This window comes from Equus quagga, chromosome 6 (assembly GCF_021613505.1).
Source record: "Equus quagga isolate Etosha38 chromosome 6, UCLA_HA_Equagga_1.0, whole genome shotgun sequence".
Classification (NCBI taxonomy): Eukaryota; Metazoa; Chordata; class Mammalia; order Perissodactyla; family Equidae; genus Equus; species Equus quagga.
In genome coordinates, this window is record NC_060272.1 from 60,823,129 (window position 1) to 60,848,549 (window position 25,421).

A 25,421-nucleotide genomic window follows, 5' to 3' on the forward strand; every position below is an offset into this window, starting at 1 on the left:
CTCCCCTTTATCAACGTTCCTCACCAGAGCGGTGTAAACCAATGAACCTACACTGATACACCATAATCACCCAAAGTCCAGAGTTTACGTTACGGTTCACTCTTGGTGTTATACGTTTCTTTGCCTGATTTTTACTGAGAAAATGGAAACCATCAGACAGGAGTTCCTACTGTTGAAACCACCGCTTACCCACCTCTGTCCCCAGACTCTCAGACCTCCCTCCTGTCAAAGCCAACCCTCCACTTGGGCTTTGGAGCCCCCTCCTCCCCTCCTTAAGACTAGGCTCTTACACCTCCCTCTGCCCCCTTCACATCAGTACCCCCCTTTCTACTAGATGTTCCTTTCGGCATATAAACATGATCAACTGATCATGTCATCTTAAAAAGTAAATCCTCCCTTATACACAAAAAACTGGTCACTTACAATGTCACTTCTCTGTCCTTAGTTGACCTTTCAGCAGTGTTCATCACACGGTTATCTGTGCCCTGCATCCTGAAGCACTTTCTTTTGACTTCCTAGACACTCTGCAAGTATGTCTCTTACCTTTCTGGCTGCTTGTTCCCAGGCACCTTGGCTGTTTTTCCTCCTCTGGTTGACCTCTGAAGTTTGGAGTGCCCAAAGCTTTGTCCTGGGCTCCTTCTTCAATCTGAACATTCTTCCTATGTAACCTCATCCATTTCCTGTGCCTTCAATACCATGCTTATGCCAGGGACTCTATCTCCAGCCCCGACGATCAACCTGACATATCTGTATGGATATCTAATAGCATCTCATGTTAAACTGGCCAAAAAAGACCACAGCTCCATCCCCTACACACTCCAGAAAAACTTGTGTGCTCTTCACCTCAATAAACAGCACATCATTCATCCATCATCATCTCATCAACCTCCCAGCCAATATTGAGCTCACACCATCACCCTACAGTCCCTGCATCCTCTACCTCTCTCTCTATCACTGATCCGCCGTTATGAAGTTGCTGATCTCACTCTCTTGGACAGTTGTTGAACGCTACTAATACTAGTCCTGCTTTCTCTCCTGCTCATCCCTGCCGCAGCCCATTCTCCACACAGCAATCAGAACAGTGTCTTAAAAATATTAACAGTTTATGCTCCTCTTGCATGAAGATAAAACCCAAACTCCTTACTCTGCCTCATAAGCCCTGCATGACCCAGCCTTACCTCCTGGATCTTATCTCAGACTCTTCCCCTTGGTCATGACTCCTCTCTGCTCCAACAACACTGGCCTATCCCTCTTGTCCTTCTGGTAAGCTTGCCAACAGGAAAGCTCATTCTTGCCACAAGAACATAAGGCCTTCTGCTTAGAATGTCCTCTCCTTGCTTTTCTGCGTTCTAGGAGCTCTTATTATTCAAATCTAACCATCTATATCACCTCCTTAGAGAGGCCTTTACTGACCACCCAGTCTGAGGTAGGGACCAAGTGACACTCTGTCACTTTGCTTTATTTTAATTCTCTACAAAGCATATATCTATGTTTTTAGGTTTGCTTTATTTGATCACTGTGTGTCTGTCTCCACTAGAACATTCACTCCATGCGGGCAGGCACCTTATCCACCACAGTTGCCCCTTCTCCTGGGCCGGTGCCTGCCGCATCACACTACTCAAGAGTCTAAATGAATGAACGTGTGTTAGCCATTTGTATTTCCTCTGTGATTTATTTGCCTGCTCCCATTTTTCTGCGGGTTATCAGAGTCTTAACCCTTAATCAAATATGCAGCAAACATTGTCTTTTCCTTTTAATTTTTTTATGCTATCACCATAAGAATAGAAGTTCAAATTTTTTATATACAGTAGTGTCCCCTTATCCACATGGGATATGTTCCAAGACCCCCAGTGGATGCCTGAAACCTCGAATAGTACCAGACCCTATATATACTTTGTTTTTCCCTATACATACATACCTAGGATAAAGTTTAATTTATAAATTAGGCACAGTAAGAAAATATCCGAATTGCTGGCATCGCTACTCTTGCACTTTGGGGCCATTATTAAGTAAGATAAGACTTATTTGAACACAAGCACTGTGATACCACGACAGTCGATCTGGTAACCCGGACAGCCACTAAGTGAGGAGCCGGCAGGTAGTGCCTACGGTGTGGATACGGGGGACAAAGGAAGGATTCACGTCCAGGCGGGACAGAGCAGGAACATGTGAGATTTCGGCACACTACTCAGAACAGTGCCCAATTTAAAATGTATGAATTATTTATCTCTGAAATTTTCTATTTAATATTTTTGGACCGTGGTTGACTGCAGACAGTTGAAACCGTGTAAAATGAAACCGTGGCTAAGGGGCGCTACTGTAGTCAGATCTGTCAGTCTTTCTCTTTGCAGCTTCTGGGTTTCCTGCCTTGCTTAGAAAGCTTTCCTCACCTCAATACTATTCTTTTCTTCTTTCTGTTATATTTTCTAATGTTCTAATTTTTACTTTTTTATATAGTTAGAGCTTTAATCCGTGTAGAATTTATTTGGGAACGTATTGTGAGGTAGAGATCTAACTTTTATTTTATTCCTACACATATAGTGAGATGGCCTCCCCAAATTAAGTGATCATTCTTTGTGCTCTGTTTTGAAATTTCACCTTTAGCATAATCCAATTTCTCACCCAGAGTTGAATTTTCTTCACCTACTTATAGAGTTGCTTGTACTAACCTGGGAATATTGTGTGAGCTGTCGCATGATTTGCAAGGTGGTTTCATTGTGCCTCCACTTCATTCAGCTGGAGCATGATGTAAACCAGCCTTGATCAAGATTCAGATTCCCCTAAACTAACTGGGTTTCTGTGGCCATGCATGGTCCTCCTAGCCATGTCTACAATACTTTCTTATATAACATACCAGATCAACAGACTAATATGTAAAAGCGAGAGATCAAATAAATTGAACTAAGAAAAAACTTACTACTCAGGGTTTTGGGTTTTTTTAATTTTTGACCCTACTACATAGATTCCCAAGAGATTTCACTTACTTTATCTCACCTTGTCCTCAGTAGTAACTCTGTAAGACAGGCATTGTTAACCTCAGGGAGGAATCTGGGTCTCAGAGAGGGGAGGTGACTGGCTGGAGATCACACAGCTCTTAGTGGCACAGCCCGGGGCTGCCCTTGCCACAGGCTTAGTGTCCCTAATAGGACCCCTTGCCTGGAGCTTGACAATTTTGCCAGCCTGCTTTTTAGAAATCTCTTTTAAAAAGAGAGAAAGAGATTGTTTTTATTGAAACAAAAAGGGTTTTCTGCTTTTAATCAGATAATTATAAAACAGTCTGTCCCAGGTATTCTAGTTAGCTAAGGTTTTTGCTGAAATTTCAAAATGAGCAGCCAAATGCTAGTACCTAATGTTTGTAGCTGAGGACGTTAGGGCTGCTGACTTAAAAATAACATTTAATGACATCTTTAACTTTGAATTTTAACAAAGATTATGAAAAACAGATGCTTACTCGGTAAAATCTATTCTTCTGTAGAGATGCAAATTTTGTGGTAAAAAAGGAGCCACCGTGGGATGTGAAGTACAAGCGTGTTTAAAGAATTACCACTTTTTCTGTGCCAAGAATGACAACGCAGTTCTACAAACTGATGGATCTCAAGGAATTTATAAGTATTTAATAAAACAGTTTAAAGCCACATTTGGGGGATTGGAATAAGGAATGGTTAGATTAACAAGGAGACTTTTTAGGCTAATTTTATGCAAATGGTTTCCAAGTAAGAACGTGGTTTGGGGGATGCCCGGTTGGGAACCTGACGTCACAACACCCTGCCTGAATGTCATAGGGAGAAAATAAGCAAGATTGGTTTTGGTTTTGGTTTTAATCTTCCTACATACTTTCTTTCCTGGTTGAAAGCACTGGCTGTCATAGTGGTCTGAGTGACCTAATGGGTGAGACCGGGAACTGGTTCACACTTGCTCTTTTCTGCAAACAGGAAAGGAGCCTGACTTGTCAGCCACAGGCCCGTGGTTTATCCCTCTTGACTGCCAAATGCATGTGTTTTCCCACCAATGTCACCGCCATCTTACCTATAAGTAGCCTCTAAAAATGATAAACTATGCAACAAATCTGGTAATCAGTCTTTACGTCCTTGAGGAAACATATCCTGTGCGTATTGCCTTTGGCTTTTAAATCTTCCTTCACTACTTCCAGTGATTCTTTAATGTTGATTTTGACCCAGTAAGGCATATTTCAAGTCCAAGAGAATTATGTTTGTTTTATCCAGGAAGAAAGTTGATCTTCCTTCTGCTGAATTGTAATATTCCCCTTTTCACTATTAGTATTGACCCTCCCACAGAGCTCCTTCTATTATGACTTCTCCAGTGACCTTACACACCCACTAGAAAGACTGTTAGTAGCAGAGCTACAAGACCAAAGAAAAGGGAGTCAACTTCCTGCTATATCTTAAAGTTTGAAAAAATTACTGATCACACATTAGTAGCACCAGTGAATAGAGACTCAATAAAAAAATCATTTTTGTCGTTGTTTTATCCAATATCAGGTGAACGGTTGTGCATTTTTAAATTGAATTTAAACATTCAGGGTGGCTGTCATACACGGGACACCTTGCTAGTTGCAGTGAGAATGTAAGAGGAACAAGATATAGCCGACACCTCAGAGATGTTATCACCTCATAGGAGGACCAGAAAAGTCAAAACTAATAGAAGCATGTGGCATGATAGGAGCAGGAAGAGATTTACATGAAACCAGCTTGGCCTTGAGTTGATAATTGTTGAAACTGGTTGTTGAAACATGGGGGGGGGGGTTCATCATATCTCCTCCACTGTTATATATGTTTGAAATTTCCATAATAAAAAAAATTTAAGTACCTGGCAAATGAAAGTGCTCAGAGATACAGAATCCAAAGGGTTAGGAGATTAATTTTGACTTGAGGAGGGGGTGGGGTTGCTAGGAAGACTGCAGGAGGGAGGTCGAAATTGGTGTAAGACAGGAAGAATTCATGTGTTCCCATAGGCAAAGGTGACCCTGCATCCAGGGACAGGACCGTAAGGAAAGGAAGGGAAACGTAGCTGGGGGCTGAGGAGGAAGAAAGGCTGGAAAGAAGATGGGGCCTGAGCAGCTCCTTAAAATTCACTCACTCCATTTGTTTGTCGCAGCCTGCTATGCTACTTTCTCTTCTGGGGCACTGATCACTTCTAGGTTCATGAAGTTCAAATCTAAGATCTGGGAGAGATGCCTCTGGAGCCAGAAAACTACTTTCCCCCAATGAACACATGCAATTGTGTGCTATTTATTGTTGAAAATCAGCAGAACTCTGTGTGGTCAGATGAGAATTTATGTCTTAGATGTTGATCTTTAGGTATCTCTATACAGTAAAATCCCACTGACCACTGTATACGAGCTAGTATCGTTCAACATCTTTAGCCAGCACTCCCTCCTTCAGAGAGCGCCCTGACCTCGCCGAGGTCCGAGAGCACGGAACGCAGCTGGCAGAGGCTCCACCTGCACTTGATGTGGGTCAGTAACCTACACAGGTCTGAGCAGCATTGTTCTTTAACAAGTAAATATTTAGGGTGAAGTCATCAGGAAAAATAGGTTAGTTCCTTTTCAAATCACAAGAAAATAGGCATAATATTTGAAAAGTTTAAATGAAAATATTTAACAGTTTTTTTAAATTGCATGTTTACAGACTTTTTTGCCAAGTACATGCTCCATTGATCAACACTCAAAATGGTAAGTCTCTAAAGTTTAGTATTGTAGATTTAAAGACAGGTAAACATTTAGTAAGACATGGGATAATCTGATTTACTAGCCTCACTGAATTAAAATACACACTTTTAATTTAAAATTTTACGTACTATCATAATCTTAATAAAAAAAGTCAAAAAAATTTTTACATACTTATAAAATTGTCAGTTTCTCTGTGCAGTATGCAATGTAATGAACTAGCTTTTCTTCTTTGTGAACTAGACCTACTCTCAGCAAACCCTTTGCCTGGCCTGGTGTCTTCCATTCTCGTGACGGTCAAAGAGCCCAACAGAGACATGGAAAAAGCTTTGACTTTTGTGACTGCTTCTCTTCTAAAAGAATGTTAGAATTTTCAGTTGATAAAATGCTGCACATTCCCTGAATGAAATTTTCCTAAGAAGGCACGGTTAGCATTTCACTTCTGATTAAGGAAAATCGGATCCTGGCTAACTGGCGTTACGAGATGTACATTCATTCATGAACGGCCACCGAGCGCTGCTGGGACAGCAGCGTCCTACCAGCGCTCGGTCTGGACCGGAGTCCCAGGCTTCTTTGGAAAAGGCTTAGTTCTGTATCATGCCAACTGTACTTTGCAGCGGTAAACACCACTCTCTAAACAAGATCATTACTCTCATTTTTCAGTTATTACCCTTTTAACTTATCAGGAAATGCTGTAAAAAGTATTGCTGTCATCAGTGTTTATTGACAGGGAAAGATGCCAATAATGTATTAGTTTTAAAAAGCAGATTATAACACTGTCTGTAATGAATCCTCTCCCCAGAGGCAACCATCATTTTTTCATTGAATCCTTCCAAAAATTTTCTGTGTATCCAAACATACCTAACACTGTATTTTGCTTTTTTCACTTAATATATCTTAGAGATCCTTCCATATCAGCCCAAGTGGATCCACCTCATTTGTAAAAGGCTGCATAATAGTCCATTGTGTATATTATTCAGTTGTATAACTGAACCACAACTGAACCAGTCTCTGCGTGATAGACATTTAGGTTATTTCCATTTTTTTCTATCACATTTAATACTGTAGGTAATATTTTTCTCCATTCATCTTTGTGCCTTTATGCAACTATACTATTGAGAAAACTTCCTGCATGTAGATTGTTGGATGAAAGAGTATAAACACTGAAAACTCGGATAGCTGTTGGCCAGTTATCTTCCAAAGAGGCCACACCAGCAGTAAATACTTACCCAAGTCTTTGCAAATATTATTTATTAAACATCTTCATCTTTCTCAATCTGATGTGAAAAAATCCCGTTTTACTTTGCATATCTTTACTTATGCATGAAATTGAGTGTTTTCCCCTACCTTTCCATCAATTATATTTTTTCCTGTGACCCAATCTGTTTGTTTTTCTATTTAATGAATCCCCTCCCCAGAGGGTTCCCAATTTGCCCATTTTTCTACTCAACTTTTTCTTATTGATTTATAAGATCTTCTAATACTTTAAACATTGGCATTTCATCATATGTCGCAAACATTTAGTCTGTTTGCCATATCTTTTGACTTTGTAAAGCCTTTTGGCATGTAAGAGTTTTATATTTTATGTCATTAAACATCAATCTTTTGCTTTATGGATTCTGGTTTCTCTGTTTTCAGCTGATTTTTCAGGAGTGAAAAGAAAAAGAGGAAGGAAGAGACGTCTCCCAGAAGGCATTTACATACAGGTAATTTGACTTCATTTAGGTATAGCTTGAAGTTTCTTCATCCAAAGTCCTTATTTTAAGCATTCTGAATTTCAGGTGAAATAATGATAGAACAGTAATGAGATGGGTATTGGAAGTTGGAGGGGCCACCCCATGGCCTAGTGGTTAAGTTTGGCATGCTCTGCTTCAGTGGCCCAGGTTCCCGGGTGCGGACCTACACCACTTGTCAGGGGCCATGCTGTGGCGGCAACCCACATACAAAAAAGAGGAAGACTGCCAACAGATGTTAGCTTAGGGCAAATCTTCCTCAGCAAAAAGAAAGAGAGAAGTTGGATGTGTCTTGGGTATCCAAGCATATAACCCTCAGGAGGTGACACTCCCACGACTCCTATGACATATCCCTTGATACCAAATCACAGTTGTATGTCACTTAACATTGAGGACATGTTCTGAAAAATCATTGTTAGGTAATTTCATCGTTATGAAAACATCATAGAGTGTACTTACAGAAACCTACATGGCATAGCCTACTAAATGCCTAGGCTATCTGGTACTAATCTTATGGGACCACTGTCATATTTGTTGACCAAAACGCCATTATGCGGCATATGACTGTAGTGAGAGGATCTGAGCACACAGGGTGCTGATGGTCTTAAAATGGGCAGAGGTGCAGCTGAGCATCCTTATGGAGCCAAGTATTCCCAGCTGTGTGATCCACGCTTGACCTAATTTGTACCTCTTACAATTTTCTGGATTACTATGATGTGTAAAGCGTATGAAAATGTTTTGGGGATTTGAAACAGTTTTTTACACATCAGCTCATATAAACTAAATTCATATGACCCAGCAACCTTCACCTCTTGCTGTTTATACAAGAGGATGCTTGGCACACCACTTGATGTGTTTTTATACAAAACAAAAATACATTTGATGTTTACATCTACAGAGGAGTATGGGGCATGATTTTCACTGTGGGTGTATCATTGAATTATACACAACAAAGGATTGGTGTTAATTTTATGCAATGTTAAATGCCAACAGTAAAATCAGTATAATCTTGCTTTTTCTCCCCTTCTAGCCATCTGAAGCAGAGACATTCACTAGATTGATAAAACAAATGAATGAAGATGGCAGACAAACAGGTTTGCTATAAGTTTTGTCTGTAACGAATGTGACCTACAGTACCTACAGAAGTGATGACCCATGTATTTCAAAGTTGGTACCCCATGTTATTCCTCTGGACTTTAGTAATTAATTATGAGTAGAAATCTTGTATCATAACTATCCACTCTATCATAACTCCAGCAGATCAAAATCACTTAGGTGGGGATGGTCCGTCACTCTTCAGTATTAAGAAAGGATACACTTCTTGGTATAGAAGCCACGGCTGGCTGAGCTCAGAATACAGTGATGTGCCACCCCTCACACTGTGACCTCCCCCAAGAAACTGAAGCCAGTAATTGTAGCTTTCCATTCTTTAAGGAAATGGACATTCCATAATGACACACAGTAACTGTGACAGAAAAAAATGAGACAGGCTGTCTTCTCAAAGATATGAAGCTAAATTTAGGAAAATCCCCTTGATTCATATAATTGTTCTGAGCAGAGAAGATATTTTCACTTTTCAAAACATTTCATTCATTGTTTCAGCTAGAAAAAAATGAGGTATGATGAAATTACAATTAATGGAGAAGATGAAGGTGCTGTGCGTGTTGTCTTACTAGTCATGCTCATCCACCACTGGCACGGTCTGAAGAAGTGACCGTAAAGTGACCTAGGGTAGCTTCCCTCAGACAGACCATTTCCTGCTAAAATGTTCTTCTTATTCTTAGATGCAACTGTGAAAGTCGATTTTCTTAAGAAATGTAAGGAAGCAGGGCTTCTCGATGATTTCTTTGAAGAAATATTAGACAAACTTCATTTGATTCAGGAAAGACTCATGGATGAGACTACCTCAGAATCAGGTACGGAAACAGTAAAGTTTCTCCATATAGAGACTTCTCACAGACTTACATGTAAAACAAAACGAAAAAAAAAGTACTGCACATTTTCTTTCCAAGCTATTTTTTCTTTTCTTCTTTATCTCATTCTTTCATAAAATTCATTGTTCCAGACGTCTTCTCTTTTATAGGTCCACAGGATGTGGGTAATTCACAAACTCAGTAACTTAGTAAAACACACCCCGATGCCCTGGAATTTCCCAGAGGTGCATAACTGAGTGTGACCAAGAGAATGGGGACCTTCAGAGCCACATTCAGTCACACATTCGCTCCCCTGCTGCTGAGTGCACTTCTTGCTAAGATCTGAGGATGGCATTATGTTAGTTTTGATTTGACTCAAATTCTATTCCTTAATAAACCAAGTGTCTTTTTTTGTATTGCAAAGTATAGAAGAAAGAATTTTAATTTAGTTAATTTTTTAATTTAATTAATTTTAACGTTTTGATTGGTGTTTGGTTTAGTTAACTGTGGCCTTTCATAAAAAGCTCTTGGGGAAGCCAGAGTTCCAGGTAGACAGCCACTTAGCCTTCTTATAACCTATATTATGAGCTTGCACACTTTATTAGAAAGTTAGGTATTTTAAAAGGAAAAGCTGAACACTCCATATTTTAGGCAACAATGTAAAGTTTAGGATCATTTGCAAGGGCTTATTTTCTCTAAGACAAAACCAAAAAGTGAAGTTAAGAGCAAACATTTCCAAAAGCTCATTCATTATATTCTTTTATTCATTCATTCTTTTCTGCAGACCGAGCGCTTCTTAAACTGCAGCCCGCCCCTCGGAGCCCCAGAACGGCCTGTCAGAGCACAGGCAGCTGGGCCCCAGCCCGGCAGCTCTGCATTTCTGACAGCTCCCGGGGCTGCTGCTTCTGCAGTCTCACCTGAAGGTCCACAGGAGAGGACTGCTCTGCTCACTCTTCCTTATTTTGGGTTATTTTGTGAGGCGTTTCTCTCTATATAAATTAGTTAAATTAAAACTGAAAATGTTCTTCTCCCTCCAGAATATAAAGAAATTGGAACTTCACTTCTTGACTGCAGATTGTTTGAAGATGCATTCATGAGTTTTCAAACAGGTATACAAGTTATAACTGAGCAGCAAAGTCTAAAAATACTTATCATATCATGTTGAAATAATATACTATTCAAGTGATAATTATATTTTAGAAGAATGTTCATTGTTTTACTAAATGAAAAAGCTCATTATAAAACAATGACCCCTCACACACAGAAGAAAAAATACATAAATACGCAGAGGCACACATGCATACAGAAAAACTGCACCCAAATGGAAACAGTAGTTATCTGTAGGTGGCTGAATTATAGTGATTTGTCTTTAGTGCTGCATTGTATTTTCCACATTTTCTGCATACACACAGTACTTTCATAATCACAAAAAACATTTAAAAAAGTAGAAACAACAGGGACTGGCCCCATGGCCTAGTGGTTAAGTTCTGTGCACTCCACTTTGGCAGGCCAGGTTCATGAGTTTGGATCCCAGGTGTGGACCTACACCACTCATCAGCCATGCTGTGGTGGCGTCCCACATACAAAATAGAGGAAGACTGGCACAGATGTTAGCTCTGGGCTAATCTTCCTTGAGCAAAAAAGAGGAAGATTGGCAACAGATGTTAGCTCAGGGCGAATCTTCCTCAGCAAAAGAAAAAAAACATAGAAACAACAACAAATTGATTGCAACATGGGAGATTATTTGGGTGCCGTGTTTGGGAATTAGCAGGAACAGGTGAGGCTCCTGCAGCCTCTGCTCTCAGGCGGCAAGGCTGTGACAAACCATGCTGGCCCCTTGTCTCCCTCTCACTTGGAATGCTATATACAAATGTAAATTCTCCAACAGTAATCTTCCACTCTACTGGTGCGGGGAGGGTTGTGACTGACCAATTCTAAAGTTTATCAGGAAAAAAAAGCAAGGATAGCCAAAAAATTTTTGAAAAAGAAGAAAACCTCATGGGGGCAGAGACTCAAACTTTCTACAAAATCTCAACCATTTATTGAGTAGGTCCTTTCACCGCTGTTTAAGATGCCTTCAAAACAGGCTAAATTTCCAAATTTTAAATAAAATAAAATTTTAAATAAATTTTTATATATGAATCTGATCTGACTTTCCATCGAGGCTGCCACAAACAGCTGGGCAGGCTGTGTACTGCACATCCTGGTGGGACTGGGGGGGCACAGATTCACAAAGAATTTGGCGCAAATGGCCCCCCCCAAAGTCGCACAAACAGGCCCTTCACTCTTCTTTTCTATAGATGTATTTGTCTATCCAGCAAATGGTATTAGGACAATTTTCTCTGTGGAGAAAATATTAATTCATATCCCTGTCTCAATATACACAAGCCTTTCTCATTTTTGTTTACATATTACACATTTCTGTTTGAATTTTGTATTTATAATCAGCAGAAAAATATTTTTTTAAATCTACCAAAAATAGTGTATCTTTTAAGAGTCTCTTGAGAACGTCTACATACAGCTAATAGGAATATCCTTATTTTTTTAAAAAGCAGTCTTTAAAATCTTTTTCTAAAAAGCTTTATTTTGTAGGGGACTTTCATCTGTGTTTATTTTTCTTTCCTATAAAAGTTATGTGTTTGGAACACGTCACACGTCACTGGGTGGGTTAGTTGGGAGTGTAAACAAAACAGTGTGTTGGGGGTGTGGGGTACCAGGCGGACACACTATTTGGAATTGCATGAGAACCAACGTAAAAGGCTTAACTTTTGACACCCCAACTGATAAAGACTTTCTTGCTCAATTTAGCCTTTCTAATGTGCCAGAAATTTAACCACAGGGATATAGGTATTCTAAAGAAAGATTGTGTGTGTTTTAATATTTTCAGTTATGAGTTTTTAAGAAAATGACATTGCCACTGAGTAATATTATTTATAAAGCCCAACTAAAGTATCTTATTCCTAAGTTTCCACAATAAAAGCCTTCTTACTTTTAAATAAAACCGAAAGCTTCTCTGTGACGTTAACAATTGAACACATTTTTATGGAAGATTTGCCCTCATCCTTGATGCTCTGACCACATGCTCTCTGGATTATCCTCTCTCCACAAATGCATCTAGTAGAGCATGAAGGTTATAATCGCTGCTCTCGAGTTCTCAAACATACGCAAAAGGGACTGGTTCTGCTGTAAATGTATACGAAATCTTAAAGATGGACTGACCAGCTTTGTGTGTGAAAAGTGCAGAATTCTATCCTGAATTAGAAGAAAGGGGAAGCAAAGGCGTAAGAGAACCAGGTCCTGCTCAGAAGACCCAGATTCTTTCCTCTGGGGCACAGCATTGTGTCCTCTGCACTCGCAAGTGAAAGGGGCCAGAAATAGCACATTATTTATAAAATTATCGAATAATCTGAAATCATTCTATTTCTTCTTATAGAAATAGAGAATAAAATTCATCAATCTGAAGAAAGGCGGCAGCAGCTGAAGGAAGAGATAGAGCTACTTCAGGACTTAAAACAAAGCTTGTCCTCTCTTCAAGAAAATAGGTCAAGTTCAACTTCACTATCTTCTTTGTCTCCTTAAGGACGACCGTTTCCTGAGTCAGGCATAGCTGCGAGCAGGCTCAGAACTGGAGACCCAGCCTGCGAGAGCCACACATCTTTTAGGACCGGGCCTCTCATTCCTCTCTGGTCTGCCACCTTCCATTCCTCATCAGCTCTTGCCATTCTTGCCAACTGACACTTCGTGCCTGACTGGGTGTTTACTGCCCTCCCTTATCATCTCACTTCTACCTCCCCGCTCCGATGAAATGTTTCTCAGGTTCTGCTTGAGTAAATGGGATCACGCCTCCCATCTCCCCCACCTTCTGCAGGAAAAATCCTGCAGTGGCTTCCTGCTGGTGTGTTGCCTCCCACCCCTCCCCTACTCCAGGGATCTAAGTTGATTCCAGTCACAGACCAGGTGCTCCTTACCACCAGGGCCTTTGCGCCTCCTTCTGTGAAGTCTTAACTGCCCTTCTACCCGTCTCTGCCCACTCCTCCTGCAGATCTCCTTACACCAGTTCTCCTACGTATTCCATCTGAGAGTACTTTTCCTTCATACCACTTCCCAGTGTAACCCACTGTCTCTTCCATCACACCCCTAGAATGTAAGCTGACAGGAGGAACTCACTATTCTGTGTTTCACTATTATGTTCCCAGCACCTAGCATGCTTAGTAAATGTTTGTTGAATAAATGCATAAACTTCTTATCTTTTGAGACTAGTTCCAGCTCATAATGCCTCTTAGATATAATAAATTTGAATATTCTACTTTTACCAAATTTACCTTCTTGTCACAAAGTCTGCTTTTTAAATTTCTTCCAGCCACAGTCACCACATGCACATATGTCATCTTCAAAATAAACATTTGAATTTAAAACTGGACTCTGAATAAGAACATCAGTGGGACTATGCAAGAACGAAAAAACTGATAGTTAAGCTTCGTCTCAACCTAACAATATACAAGAACGATTTTTATGCCCCACCACGTCTGACCCCTGAAAACCTCAAATTCACATTTCTAATTTTTTACCATAGTACTGATTCACAGTAATGCTACATTTCAAAATGAGTTTGATCCGAGTCCCCAGAACGGTGCCTGGCATGTAATAAGTACTCAAAAATTATCTGTTGAGGGAAGAATATGATGTAGGTGAAAAAGAACATGGCCCGTTGTAATGGCAACTCCAGCCAAGTCATTATTACCTGAAGGACAGAAGCTAGATCTGGTTTCCAAATATGGCTGCACATCAGGATCACTGGGGACACTAAAAAACCAGAGGCCAAGACTCCATCCCAGACCCACTGAAGAAAGATCTCCCCTGGAACGGGTCATTACTGCAACCTCTGCTTCCTCCCGATAGACCCTCCTATAGCAAAGCTCATCTCAGTAAGTTTTGAGATCATGATCTTTAAAAGAAAACCTTTGTCTCCCACTTTGCTTTCATATTTAATCTGTCATTCATGGTAGGTAATTTGGCACCACAGAGCAACGTGTGTTTGGCAGTCATAAAGGAGGCAAATACTGGGCAAACTGTTCAAACAGATCCAGGTTTGTACTTTAGCTGTGTCACTTACTGCTGAGAAACAGTGACCCAATGATTTAACCTATCTGAGCCTAGCTCTCCCTACCTTATGGTACAAAATGTGGGCACTAAAAAAGAAAATGTACGTGAAGCACAGGGCACAATGCCTGGCGCTGTGGGAAATAACTGTATACACACAGACGCAAGCTCACGCTCCCCTGGACAAGGTTTCCTCCCAGTGGGCCCTGGCTGCTTGTCTCCATTTTAATCAAACTCACTTGCTGGTGGCGAGCTCTGAAGGCTCAGCAGCCCCCACCTCTAAGCCTTTGCTGGTGCCACTTACCTGTTGTTCTGGAAATGAGCTGAAAGGACGCTTTGTTTTCCCCTGCACCGCACAAAAATCTGAACAGAGTTCACAATGACTGCTTCTCATATTAACTCTCTTAGTTTCTCTATTATGAAAAGCTGTTTATAAATATGTTATTGTTATTAGTTCCTAAACCTCTCTCTCCTTCTCCTAACGATTTATACAGTCCTCAAGGTCTGGAACTATGTCTTTCCCGTCAGTTATAAGTACCCCAAAGGAGCCAGATAGATTTTTGTGTTATGACAGTTCAGCTGTACTATCTTTTGGCAGGAATAAAACCAAAGGATTTCTATGGGTGGGGGTGGGCGTGTGGGTGTGTGTGTGTGTAGCTGAGAGACAGTTGACGTGTTCATGGTGGTCTCTATTTTCAGCCTGATACCTGCTAAGAATCACAGTACTGACTTTTTTTTAATTGTGGCAAAATACACATGAAATTGACCATGTTGTAGTTCTATGGCCTTAAGTACGTTCACATTCTCGTGCAACCGTCACTGGCATCCGTCCACAGAACTCTCTTCATCTTCCCCAAATGAAACTCTTGTACCCATTAAACAGTAACTCTCCATTCCCTCCTGCCCCCAGGCCCCGGCAGCCACCATTCTACTTTGTCTCTATGCGTGTGACTGCTCTAGGTACCTCACATGAGTGGAATCACGCAGTATTTGTCCTTTTGTGACTGGCTTATTTTACTTAGCATAATGTCCTCAAGGTTCATCTAGGTTGCAGCATATGTCAGAATTTCCTTCCTTTTGAAGGCTACATCTTACTGATTTTTGAGGAAGAAAAACAACTCTCCACGCCTGTTTTAACAGATTATTTATTACTATGTCATTCTAAACATTACATAAATACAGCCTATATGCTAGAGTATCAAACATTGTTCCAGTAAGAAGTTCAAGAGTACTTTTAGGCCTGTTTTAAGAAATATGAATACTTTGGCTTTCATTATTACATCATGAAGAAAGCAATTCAAAGAATAGTTTTTATCTCCTGCTTAACAACAGGTTACGATTAACAACAAAACCGAGTAGAAAAATAAGAGTGTATTAAAAAAAAAAAAAGATGAAGTACTTTTTCAAGGACTTATCCCTGTTCTCTTCACTACATACATACTCAAATTACTCAGTAATGTAATATGAGAAGTGGTTCTTCACCTATATTAGGAACTCAGTAAATATTTGTTGAATGAAAGAACACTATGCAAATGGATCTACTACTTTAATTTGTGCTTTTTTTTTGATGTTTTTTTTCAAGTAGGAACAATAGTAAACATACCGAAGGTCTTGTTTTGTCCAGATCATAAGCCTACAGAACACTGATTGTTACCAATACTACCCATCATAGCTAATAATCAAATCAATATGCGTTTATCAACCTAGTAAGAAAAAGTCTACCATGTTGCAAGGCTTCAATCACTTGTGACATGGTCAAGAAAAGGGGGCTGGGACTTCTAGGTTGGTGGTTATTTCACCTTTCAACGAATTCCTATCTTTGGGCCCTCATCTCCACCCCCCCCCCCCAACACACACACACGTAAAAACGTTGCTAAAAATAGTATCTGCAGCATCTCTTCACCTTCTTGTTAATTTGGCTCTGAAATGTATTCAAGCTCCAAGTTCAGATCGGGGACCTTCCAAACAGAAAAGAGTTCACTAAGGGAGCCCCCACAAACGGAAATGAGTCCGTGGGCCAGAGAGCAGAACAAAGCTTTGTTCTTAACGTAAGCTCAAAGGACACACATGATAAAACTCAGAGTTGAGCATTCTTACCTCCCAAGGTCACACCTCATAACCAGACCAAAAATACCCCATAATTTTGACCCTTTTTCATAGTTAAATTATGCTCAACCTCATACCTAACACAATTAAAAGGAGAGGAGAATCAAAAGTGAAAGCTGGAGAAGTGTCAACTAAGCCGGTCTGGGATGTTCTCTGCCTGACACAAAGGGAGAAGGCAGGTCTCATCCAGTCCCGTGGGGAAGCTGCTGTGCGAAGCGCCACAGCAGGGGTGACGCACAGCAGCCGTGATTTAGGAGGGCCAGAGGACGCGGAGTATGTCACTGTTTCCCTCTTATGATTAGCACAGACAAGGGAAGGGGCGGGGCAATTTAAACTTGAGTTCTCAAATTTTATCTTAATAAAAGTGTTTACATTGGATAGTAGTGAAGATTCCAATTTATAAAATATTCACCTTTGTCCAAATGAAGTTTCTTTCATTATCAACTTTTCATGGAGAGTCCTAATTTACTACTCTTTACGAGCTTAAGTCTTAGAGAAATCTTGGCTGACCTAGAAATTTATCTTTGCATAATTATCATTTCAATAGGTTGAATTCATATTAAACTGAATATTATTTTGATACACCGTGAAATTAAAAAAAGTCATCCATAGTGCAAACCCACAAACAAAAGCCTAAAATGATCCTAGCTATTCCTTCACAGTAAGACTACTGAAGTAGCAACCAATGCAGCACTTCCACAGGCCCCAAAGTCAGCATCTTCAGTTTTGGGCGGGGGGGGGGGGGGGGGGGGGGGGGGGCGGGGCTCTGTGTCTGTCTCACCACTCACACACGATCTCAACTCCTGCTGTCAAAAGGGTTGCTGATATGTGAGCCAGGAGAGTGCCACACACCTCCCCTTCCCAAGTTCACAAGTTCCTCTAATCAGGAACAAAAACAAAAAACCACCAGCTAAATTTTCACCCTTTAACAATGTTCCAGCCAAACATAAGGTCACATTTAAAATATACATAGCTGGAAACAAAGCGTTGTTTAAAACGGGTTCAGGAAAAGACGCACATCTTTCATACATTCCTACACAGAGACCTGTATCTCGGACGTGAAAAAACCCACTCGGAGAATGACATCACCCCTCGAGCACAAACGACACACCATCTCCCATCACCCGCCCAGCACTCACACAAACCCAGCAGCCTCGGGCTTCAGTTCTTAAAGGCTCCACATTTACTGGCTTTAGCAATGAATTCCTTTAGCAGAGGGCCATCCATTTGCCAAAATGCTGCAGTCTGTGTCACTTCTGTCAAATGATTGATGCAAAACTTAAAGCAGAATTCTTCTAAATCCTGGACACACGACAAAAAAACAAAACAAACAAGAAGAGGCCTTTTTTAATTAACTTTGAATTACTTCTCTCCAAACCCCTCACCCCAAATCTCTTACCCTCCCCCGGAAAAGAAAGTTGAGGCCTGAAACCTCAAACTAGGCAAATAAGTGACCAGAGGCAGGTGTCAGAAAACACACACTATTTGCTCACACACGAGAAGAGCAATGATGCCCCTGCGTCAAGTGTGACTCTTCACAACAGACACACACGGTCTATAGGGGAAAGTCTCCTCACGGTCACCACAGGGTCTCGTCACACTCACAGACATTGTTTTAAAAAGCTGAAAGCAACTTTAGTCCATATCATATGTTTTACCACATTCAAGAAGTCAGAGAAAGGAATTAAGATGCGGATAATTTAGTTTAAGGAAGAAAAAATTTTAAGAAATAGAGAAGTGATGAAGAGATTTTAGAGAACCTAAAGGGATACATTAAAAACAATTCCAAGCACCTTAAATTCAGTTTCGTGCTCTCCTGAAGTAAAAATGCCTTCATTTTTAAAGCCACAAAGAATAATATGCTGCAACTTCTACCACACTAATTTCTCAGTCGATCCAGTGAAGAATATTCACAGATTGGATTTTTCAGTCACACAAATGGAAGTCACCAACCACCAACACTCAGAAGGGAAGTAATATATATAAGTGGTAACCGGAACAATTTACAAATCTATTCTTGCCTATGCTAATACATCCTTTCATCCTCAGCAAAACTCTCCTATAACGCTGTCTGTTCCTTCAAATGTGGGAATGGATATTTATGAAATCAATTTGGTACCTGGAATGTATACAAAGGCTAAGTATATAAAAGCAAATCACACTAAAAGCTCTTATCACAAATAGCTTGATTTTTATAGCTTGGCCGGCTACACTGAGGGTCAATATTCAGGGTTCTTTCAAACCAGAAACTCAACAACATTTAAACTGCAGGGTCTTGGCTTCACGTTTCCAGCCACCATGAAGTGAGAATTTTAGGCAGAGTGAGGAAGGGCCCGCACAAACATATGGACACACCCCTTTCCTGCTCTCTCAGTGCAGACCCTGCAAACAAATATTTCCTTATTCCAAGGGTCCCTTTGTCCCTCTCTGAAAGATGCCCCCCTCCAGTCATATAATCAGTAAGAAACAAACCACAACCGACGCGTATCAGCTGCTGCCAGAGTCTTGTTTTTTAGGTAATTCAAAATGCATTTAAAATGTTAGCACAATCTCGGGATACATGTTTTCTAAGAGATTCCCAGGGGCCGGCACCCTAGCCAAGTGGTTAAGTTTGCGCGCCCAGCTTCGGCAGCCCAGGGTGTCACCGGTTCGGATCCTGGGTGAGGACACGGCACTACTCATCAGGTCATGCTGTGGTGGCATCCCACATGCCACAACTAGAAGGACCCACAACTAAAATATACAACTGTGTACTGGGGGGATTTGGGGAGAAGAAAAAGAAGATTGGCAACAGACGTTAGCTCAGGTGGCAAGCGTTAAAAAAAAAAAAGAGGTTCCCAGTGGGCTGAATATACAGCTGAATGCTCTATGTATTATAATAAACTAAAATGTTAAACTATATAAAATGTTTCCTCTCATATTAATATTAAAGAAACAGCACTACTCCTAGTATTATAACCCAATGGTTAATAAATAGCTCAAGGGACTAAATTATATTCCACAGGGAGATAAGTCCTATTTTAATCTTATTTAGCAAAAATAGAAAACTAGTTTATCTACATGTAACTTAGGAAGAAGTGGCCAGTCATGAGCACAGAAAGTTCTTCAAACTTTAAATATCAAGTTTTAATTATATAATTTCAAATTCAAAGGAAAAGAAGAGTGCTCTAACTCCTGGCACTGTAAAACCTTTGCCACTTCTATGTCTACTAATTTAGATTTCAAGATCTTTGTACCATACATGAAAGAATTTCTTCAGTCTACTAATTGTACAGATTACCTTGAGTATAAACTTTAAGAACTTTTTAATATAGCACAGGCATATAAAGAGTGCTTCTAATTATGAATCTGTTCCTAATCTATGGAAATATTCTATCAAACTGCCTTCCCTTCACCTCTGATTACTTGGAACTGGTGAGATTTCTCGGTATTCAACAAACGTTTAACGGCTTCAAATATTAACTACAAAATGCTGAAAATAATCTAAATCTGGGTTGTTTAAATAACTAATTGAACCTGGGTTGAGGCAGATCCTTGGAAAAGGAAGCACTGAATGCACCAGGAGACAAATTAGACAGAAACTGGAACCTGCAAGTTGATCTGCATGAACCAGAGAGGGGCTCAGCCAAACAGATTCACTCAGCACCCAATTCCCTGAGCCAGTTTGTCTTTCACTGTGAATCAGACAAACATCCTTCTGATAATTCTTAAATACTATAAGAACCTAAATGATCTCCTCGCCTCATTCTGCCAATGATCAGAGCTTCAATTACCTAGAAAAGAAAACTCAACTCTTATCCAACTAATGAGTCAACTGTAACAGCATACTGGGCTGTAAACAAGACATTTCCAAGAAGGACAAGAAGGATCACTTGACCAGTAGATGACACGCGTTCATCACAGAAGGAGACTCTTCTCAAGGCCCATGGAACAGGGAAGTGGGAGAGGGTGTAAAATCAAGGGGTCTAATACAGTGTTCTCGGTATTCTAGAAACTAAGTCCACATTTATGACATTTCGCAGTGAAATTATTATAAAGTGGTTCTGAAGCAAATCAGATAAAAAAATCAGATTTGTTGTAATTAGCAAAGGAGACCAAAATATAAAACTGCTATTCTGAAATAATTTATAAATTAATTCCAAATGTTTAAATGTTTAAATTATTTCAATCCCTACATACTATAAAATAAGTTGTTTTTCCTTTCCACCGATTTTCTTTAGTAATCAAACAAAACACAGAGAATTGATGGTCCCAACATCTACATTTTTAAAACGCTAATGCAGCCTTTAATGGAGTTCTTATCCAGTCTTAAAATCCCAAGCTAAGATGGTTGGATGCCAAGACTTCTTGTGGAAGGCCACTTGGCCAAGGTAGGACAGGTTCCCTCTGTGTCACGAGCCACCCTTGAGACAGATTCCAGATGGCAAGAGACTGTGAACCACACCTCTGTCCAAACTTATTGTTCAAGTAATTACAGAAGAAAACTCAAAAATCAAGTCCAGAATTCATTTTATAGTATATCAAGTAAAAAAGATTCCAGATTGAAGTGAGCTGTTTTTTGTTTTTTAGAATGTGTTTAAACATCTTACCATATGGGAAAAACTAAAGAAAGGTGCTTTCTCTCACTACCCAAAACATATTTTACAGTCTACTGATCATGGAAAACTTTTAATTTGCCCCTCTGACAGAAGATAAAAATGCTGAACATCTGGCTTTAGCACAAAGTTTTCCAATACTCATATCCCAAACCAATTTTGGAATTAGATTCCTGGGCTCATATTTATTGCTTCCCACCAAAAGCAAAATTTTAAGACATAAGTTGATCAGCAGGTAGAATTGTCTGGAAGGTTCTCTACTCTGGTTAGACAAATACTACTACCCAAATGTTTCTCCTAAGGTTCAAATACATACAGAAAACAAAAATTTCCTGAAAAGGAACAGTATAAACAGAAGCATTTCAAAATTTTATGTGATACAGAACTATCTTGAGACAACGTTTTATTCACATTGTCTCCATTGATGTCAATATTTTTGGGTTTGTGCTAGAGGAATATTTAAGTGCTTCTTCTCCAAAGCCTTCTTTACTTTATTAAAACCTGTAGAAAGTCTGACAATGCATTCATAATACAAGGGTTCCACAACAACTAGCCTACTTCTTAAAATCTTCATAACTACTAAGTCAATACATTTTTTTTTGCTTTTATGTTATGTACATTTGCTTCAAAATTATCTTGTCAAAAGAGGGTATTGAGGAACTGCAATAACTTTTATTGAAAAGAGAAGAAACGTGAAAAGCAGGTAGTCACCATCTTCCAAGCATTTCAACCCACGGGATGAAGGGAAAGTCCTCTGGCATGCCCAAGGCGAGCTTCGGAGAATAACCGTTTTTGCAGTTAATTTCCAATCTGACTTAGTAGGAGTGTTTTCCCATTAACTAATAGATACAGTAAGTGGGTTTTATTTCTATGTTCTAAAGACTTCATTTATTTACTTACTACATTCTATAGCATTAAAGAAAATGTAAAAAGTACATTAGTCAATTACACAACTCCTACCAGAACCAAAAAAAAACAGCCTAGAAAGAAAAGTGATTTTTTCTCTTTATCTTCTATTTTCTAATTTTTCTACATGAAATGTGTAATATTTGTTAAGTTTGGGGTTGCTGGGTTGTTGGGTCTTTTTTTTTTTTTACATTTTCAAAAAGCACACCATCATGGTGAGGAGTTTCAAATATACACATTCATTCATTTAACTCAACATATATTTTTGATTGCCAACTATATGCCCACACTGTGACAGACTCGGGAATCACATGCATTTTGTGGTCTCAAACAAGGGATAGTTTTTAATGTGTTTATATTTAATACGAGAAAAATGAAAACTAGCAAAGGAAATGATCATAGAGCTGGCATGGGTAGAAGTGGCATAAGGCTTTTTCTGTAAACTTTCTGGGGTAAATTTTAGCTGAAAGAGAGGAAGAAATTTCCAGCAACTAGAGCCAAGATGTTTGTGTCTGCCCAGGAGGTTCTGATGGGTTTTAGTCAATTAGCAGGATCCTAACCACAAGAATACGGAACTCATTAGCCGTGAGGAGGAGTATGGAGAGACACAGAGAAGATTCTAAAATCAGCCACCAAATGGAAAGAAAAGGCATCGACCAATTTAAAATTCTGTCATTGGGTGGAAACAAAATCTAAAGAAATAACATTTCTAATAAAGAATTTCATGGTGTCACAAAAAGGGCAGGGGAAAAAAACTATATTTCCATTTCCTATTAGAAATGATTTACTTTGATTCTATCTGCTGTCAGGCTGCAGAGAATGTCAACTATATTTGACCTTATCAAATATTTATAATCACAATATAATCTCAAATAAAAATAGGATACATTTTGAAAATACAAGACATAATGGTCCATTTCGATCCCTAAGTGCGACAAAGATGAAGTGTCCTCCACATCTCTGAGGCCACAGCTGCAGGTCTCTGCGAGTGTTTGGTAAATTCCCTGATACCAGGTATTCTGCCTCATTGTATGACAACAAAATACCTACAAGAACAGACTAATTGTGCCATTTAGGGTGCATACCTTATCTAGATATCTTGAACTCCAAAGCTATTGCTCTCTACCTTTTATTGTCGATGAGTTTGTAAACCCACCATACCAACCTTCAGTTCACTAATTATCCTTAACGCATCCTTCAGGTGGTATGACCTTCACTCAGTTCAACAAACATTTATCATCTAGCACCTGCTACATGCCAGGCACTATTGGTACCCAGATGAACAAGACACAGCTCCTGCTCATGAGGAGCTTACAATCTGATGATGCTGTGGTTCTTAACTTCAAGAAAATGCACATAAACACAAAATTTCAGACTCCCAAAAGCCCATTCATTCACAGGCTCTCTAGAGATCCATGAATCCCAGATTAAGAACTCAATCCAGTGCAAAACAAACAAGCAAACAAAAAGGAGTCCAGAGCAAGTTCTTCACACACAGATAATTGCGAGTTACAATCAGACAGTGATAGAATTTCAGAGCATACATAGATATAAACCACACGGCATCCTTGCCTCGTGACAGGGGAGAGTTGGGGAGACAGCAAAGTGGGTCTCGAAAACAATAAATATGCTGACCTTGAGAAATCCTTGAGGCTAAAAGATGCAGTTTGTTAGTCCAACTAGGTATGGCACTTTACATTCCAACCTGCCGTACAGCTGCTGAGACCTCAGCTAGTTTCCTTTCTTAGTTAAAAATGAAAGTAGAGGAGCAATCGTTTTTGAAACTATGAACAGAGAACAAACAAGCAAGGCTAGAGTTCATTTTTTTAGGGACCAGTCAGTTCATTGATAAGAGACGTGAAATTATTCAGCATGTTCCTTGCCTCACGTGAGTAAAGGGGGTAAAGGAGCCCAGGGGCAGTCAGGGTGGTTTTGGTGTCTGTTTGCTGTGCTATGTTACCTCTGCATCATATCTGACCGCAGCAGAAAACAATGAAAAGGCATTCTCCACAGTGATTCCTCGCTTGATAATGTGCTGACAAAGTTTTTTCAGTCTATTTTCACAGTAAGACGTTGCCAAATCCAAAAGACCTGAAAATAAAAAGGGTGAAAGATTAAATCAAGTTTATGATAGTTTCCCATAATATATAAACATACATATTTTATTTGGTGAACAGTTATGTAGATAAATCAGAAGTTTCTTAGTGAATAATACCCTGAATTTTACTAATAAAATTTAAGTCATTTTAATTAATTAAAATAAAATTAATAGAATTTAAATAAATGCTCTTTTTACTCCCTACTCCCCCCACCTCCAAAACATTCCTCTTCTATACTCACTTTATACAAGTTCTTCTATAGTACAAAGGGGAAAAAATGGAATTTCTCACCCTCATCTTGTTTCTGAAATGATATGCTAAATCCATTAGCAACTTCAGTCTTAAAAAAATTATAAGTCCACAGTCATAAATAAACTGTCCATAATTATTAACCATGATGACTACACAATACTATTTTTAAAGACCTTTACGTCAAATCTTTTTTAAAAGCCATGTAAAGGCCAATAAACCTGACACTTTTTACATTCCAGTGCTATAAGAATATGATGAGATATATTTTGACCATGTAGCTTGGCCAGTCCCAAGTGGCCGAGGTACCTATAGCATCCTCAGGCGGCAGATCAACTGCATCCGTGTAGAGGTACTGGAGAAAGGCACGATACACTGGGTAAGAAAACTGGTCTATTTCTATCACTTCCTTCATGTCCTCATTCCAGTAGGACTGAAACATGGATCGAAAGTGCTCACACCTAAAACAGAACAGTGAAAGTTACCCAGTTAGGTTGATGGACTCAGATAAACAAAAATCACAGATATCCTTAAGTGCTACAGTATATTTGGGCCTGCCCACTCCAGGATCATGAATCTGTAGCTAGCACCCTAAAAGCATTCCATGTGCAAGGGCTTTACAGTCAGCTTTCATGTACACTCCCATTTCTGATGAGTACTTCCTGTTAAATATTAAGCATCATGTGTAAACCAATTCACTTTGGCACTTTAGCTGACTACTGTTTCCATTTGACGGTCCCCATTCAGATCAAGTTTCTCTGCTCACTTGTTTATTTTTAAAAGATGTTGTACAGAAATGCATTTTAAACAATGAAATTAAAGGAAATTCAGAAACGAGAGTTCAAACTTTTGACTATATATTATATCATTTAAATGATTCATTTGTTTTTTTGATTCATGTAATCAGCATATACTTAAAACTGTTTTAAATGTTAACTGGATTACATTTAAGCTGATTATTGTTCCATTACCTTACACGACAATTTCCCTCTTTTCTGACTCCTCTTCAAAACAGCCATCACTCCTGTCTTATT

General features: G+C 39.5%; 2 protein-coding genes across 5 annotated transcripts in view; one reads left to right on the plus strand and one right to left on the minus strand.

Annotated features, from left to right (window-relative positions):
* Positions 1–13,653, plus strand: part of SETDB2 (SET domain bifurcated histone lysine methyltransferase 2) — a 75,248-nt gene extending 61,595 nt beyond the window's left edge. Inside the window, exons 14-20 of the mRNA XM_046663998.1 lie at positions 3,476–3,609; positions 5,649–5,692; positions 7,325–7,392; positions 8,450–8,513; positions 9,204–9,335; positions 10,370–10,441; positions 12,766–13,653. Of these exons, the coding sequence (XP_046519954.1) occupies positions 3,476–3,609; positions 5,649–5,692; positions 7,325–7,392; positions 8,450–8,513; positions 9,204–9,335; positions 10,370–10,441; positions 12,766–12,911 (660 nt within the window). The 3' untranslated portion in view covers positions 12,912–13,653. The remainder of the gene's footprint in view (positions 1–3,475; positions 3,610–5,648; positions 5,693–7,324; positions 7,393–8,449; positions 8,514–9,203; positions 9,336–10,369; positions 10,442–12,765) is intronic.
* A 1,906-nt stretch (positions 13,654–15,559) lies between these two features.
* The window catches only part of RCBTB1 (RCC1 and BTB domain containing protein 1), a 50,234-nt gene continuing 40,372 nt past the window's right edge, over positions 15,560–25,421 (minus strand). For all 4 annotated transcript variants that reach the window (XM_046664677.1, XM_046664675.1, XM_046664676.1 and 1 more), the window contains 3 exons: positions 24,697–24,848; positions 24,000–24,130; positions 15,560–17,840 (listed from right to left, as the gene is read on the minus strand). In XM_046664677.1, the coding sequence (XP_046520633.1) occupies positions 17,700–17,840; positions 24,000–24,130; positions 24,697–24,848 (424 nt within the window). In that variant the 3' untranslated portion in view covers positions 15,560–17,699. The remainder of the gene's footprint in view (positions 17,841–23,999; positions 24,131–24,696; positions 24,849–25,421) is intronic.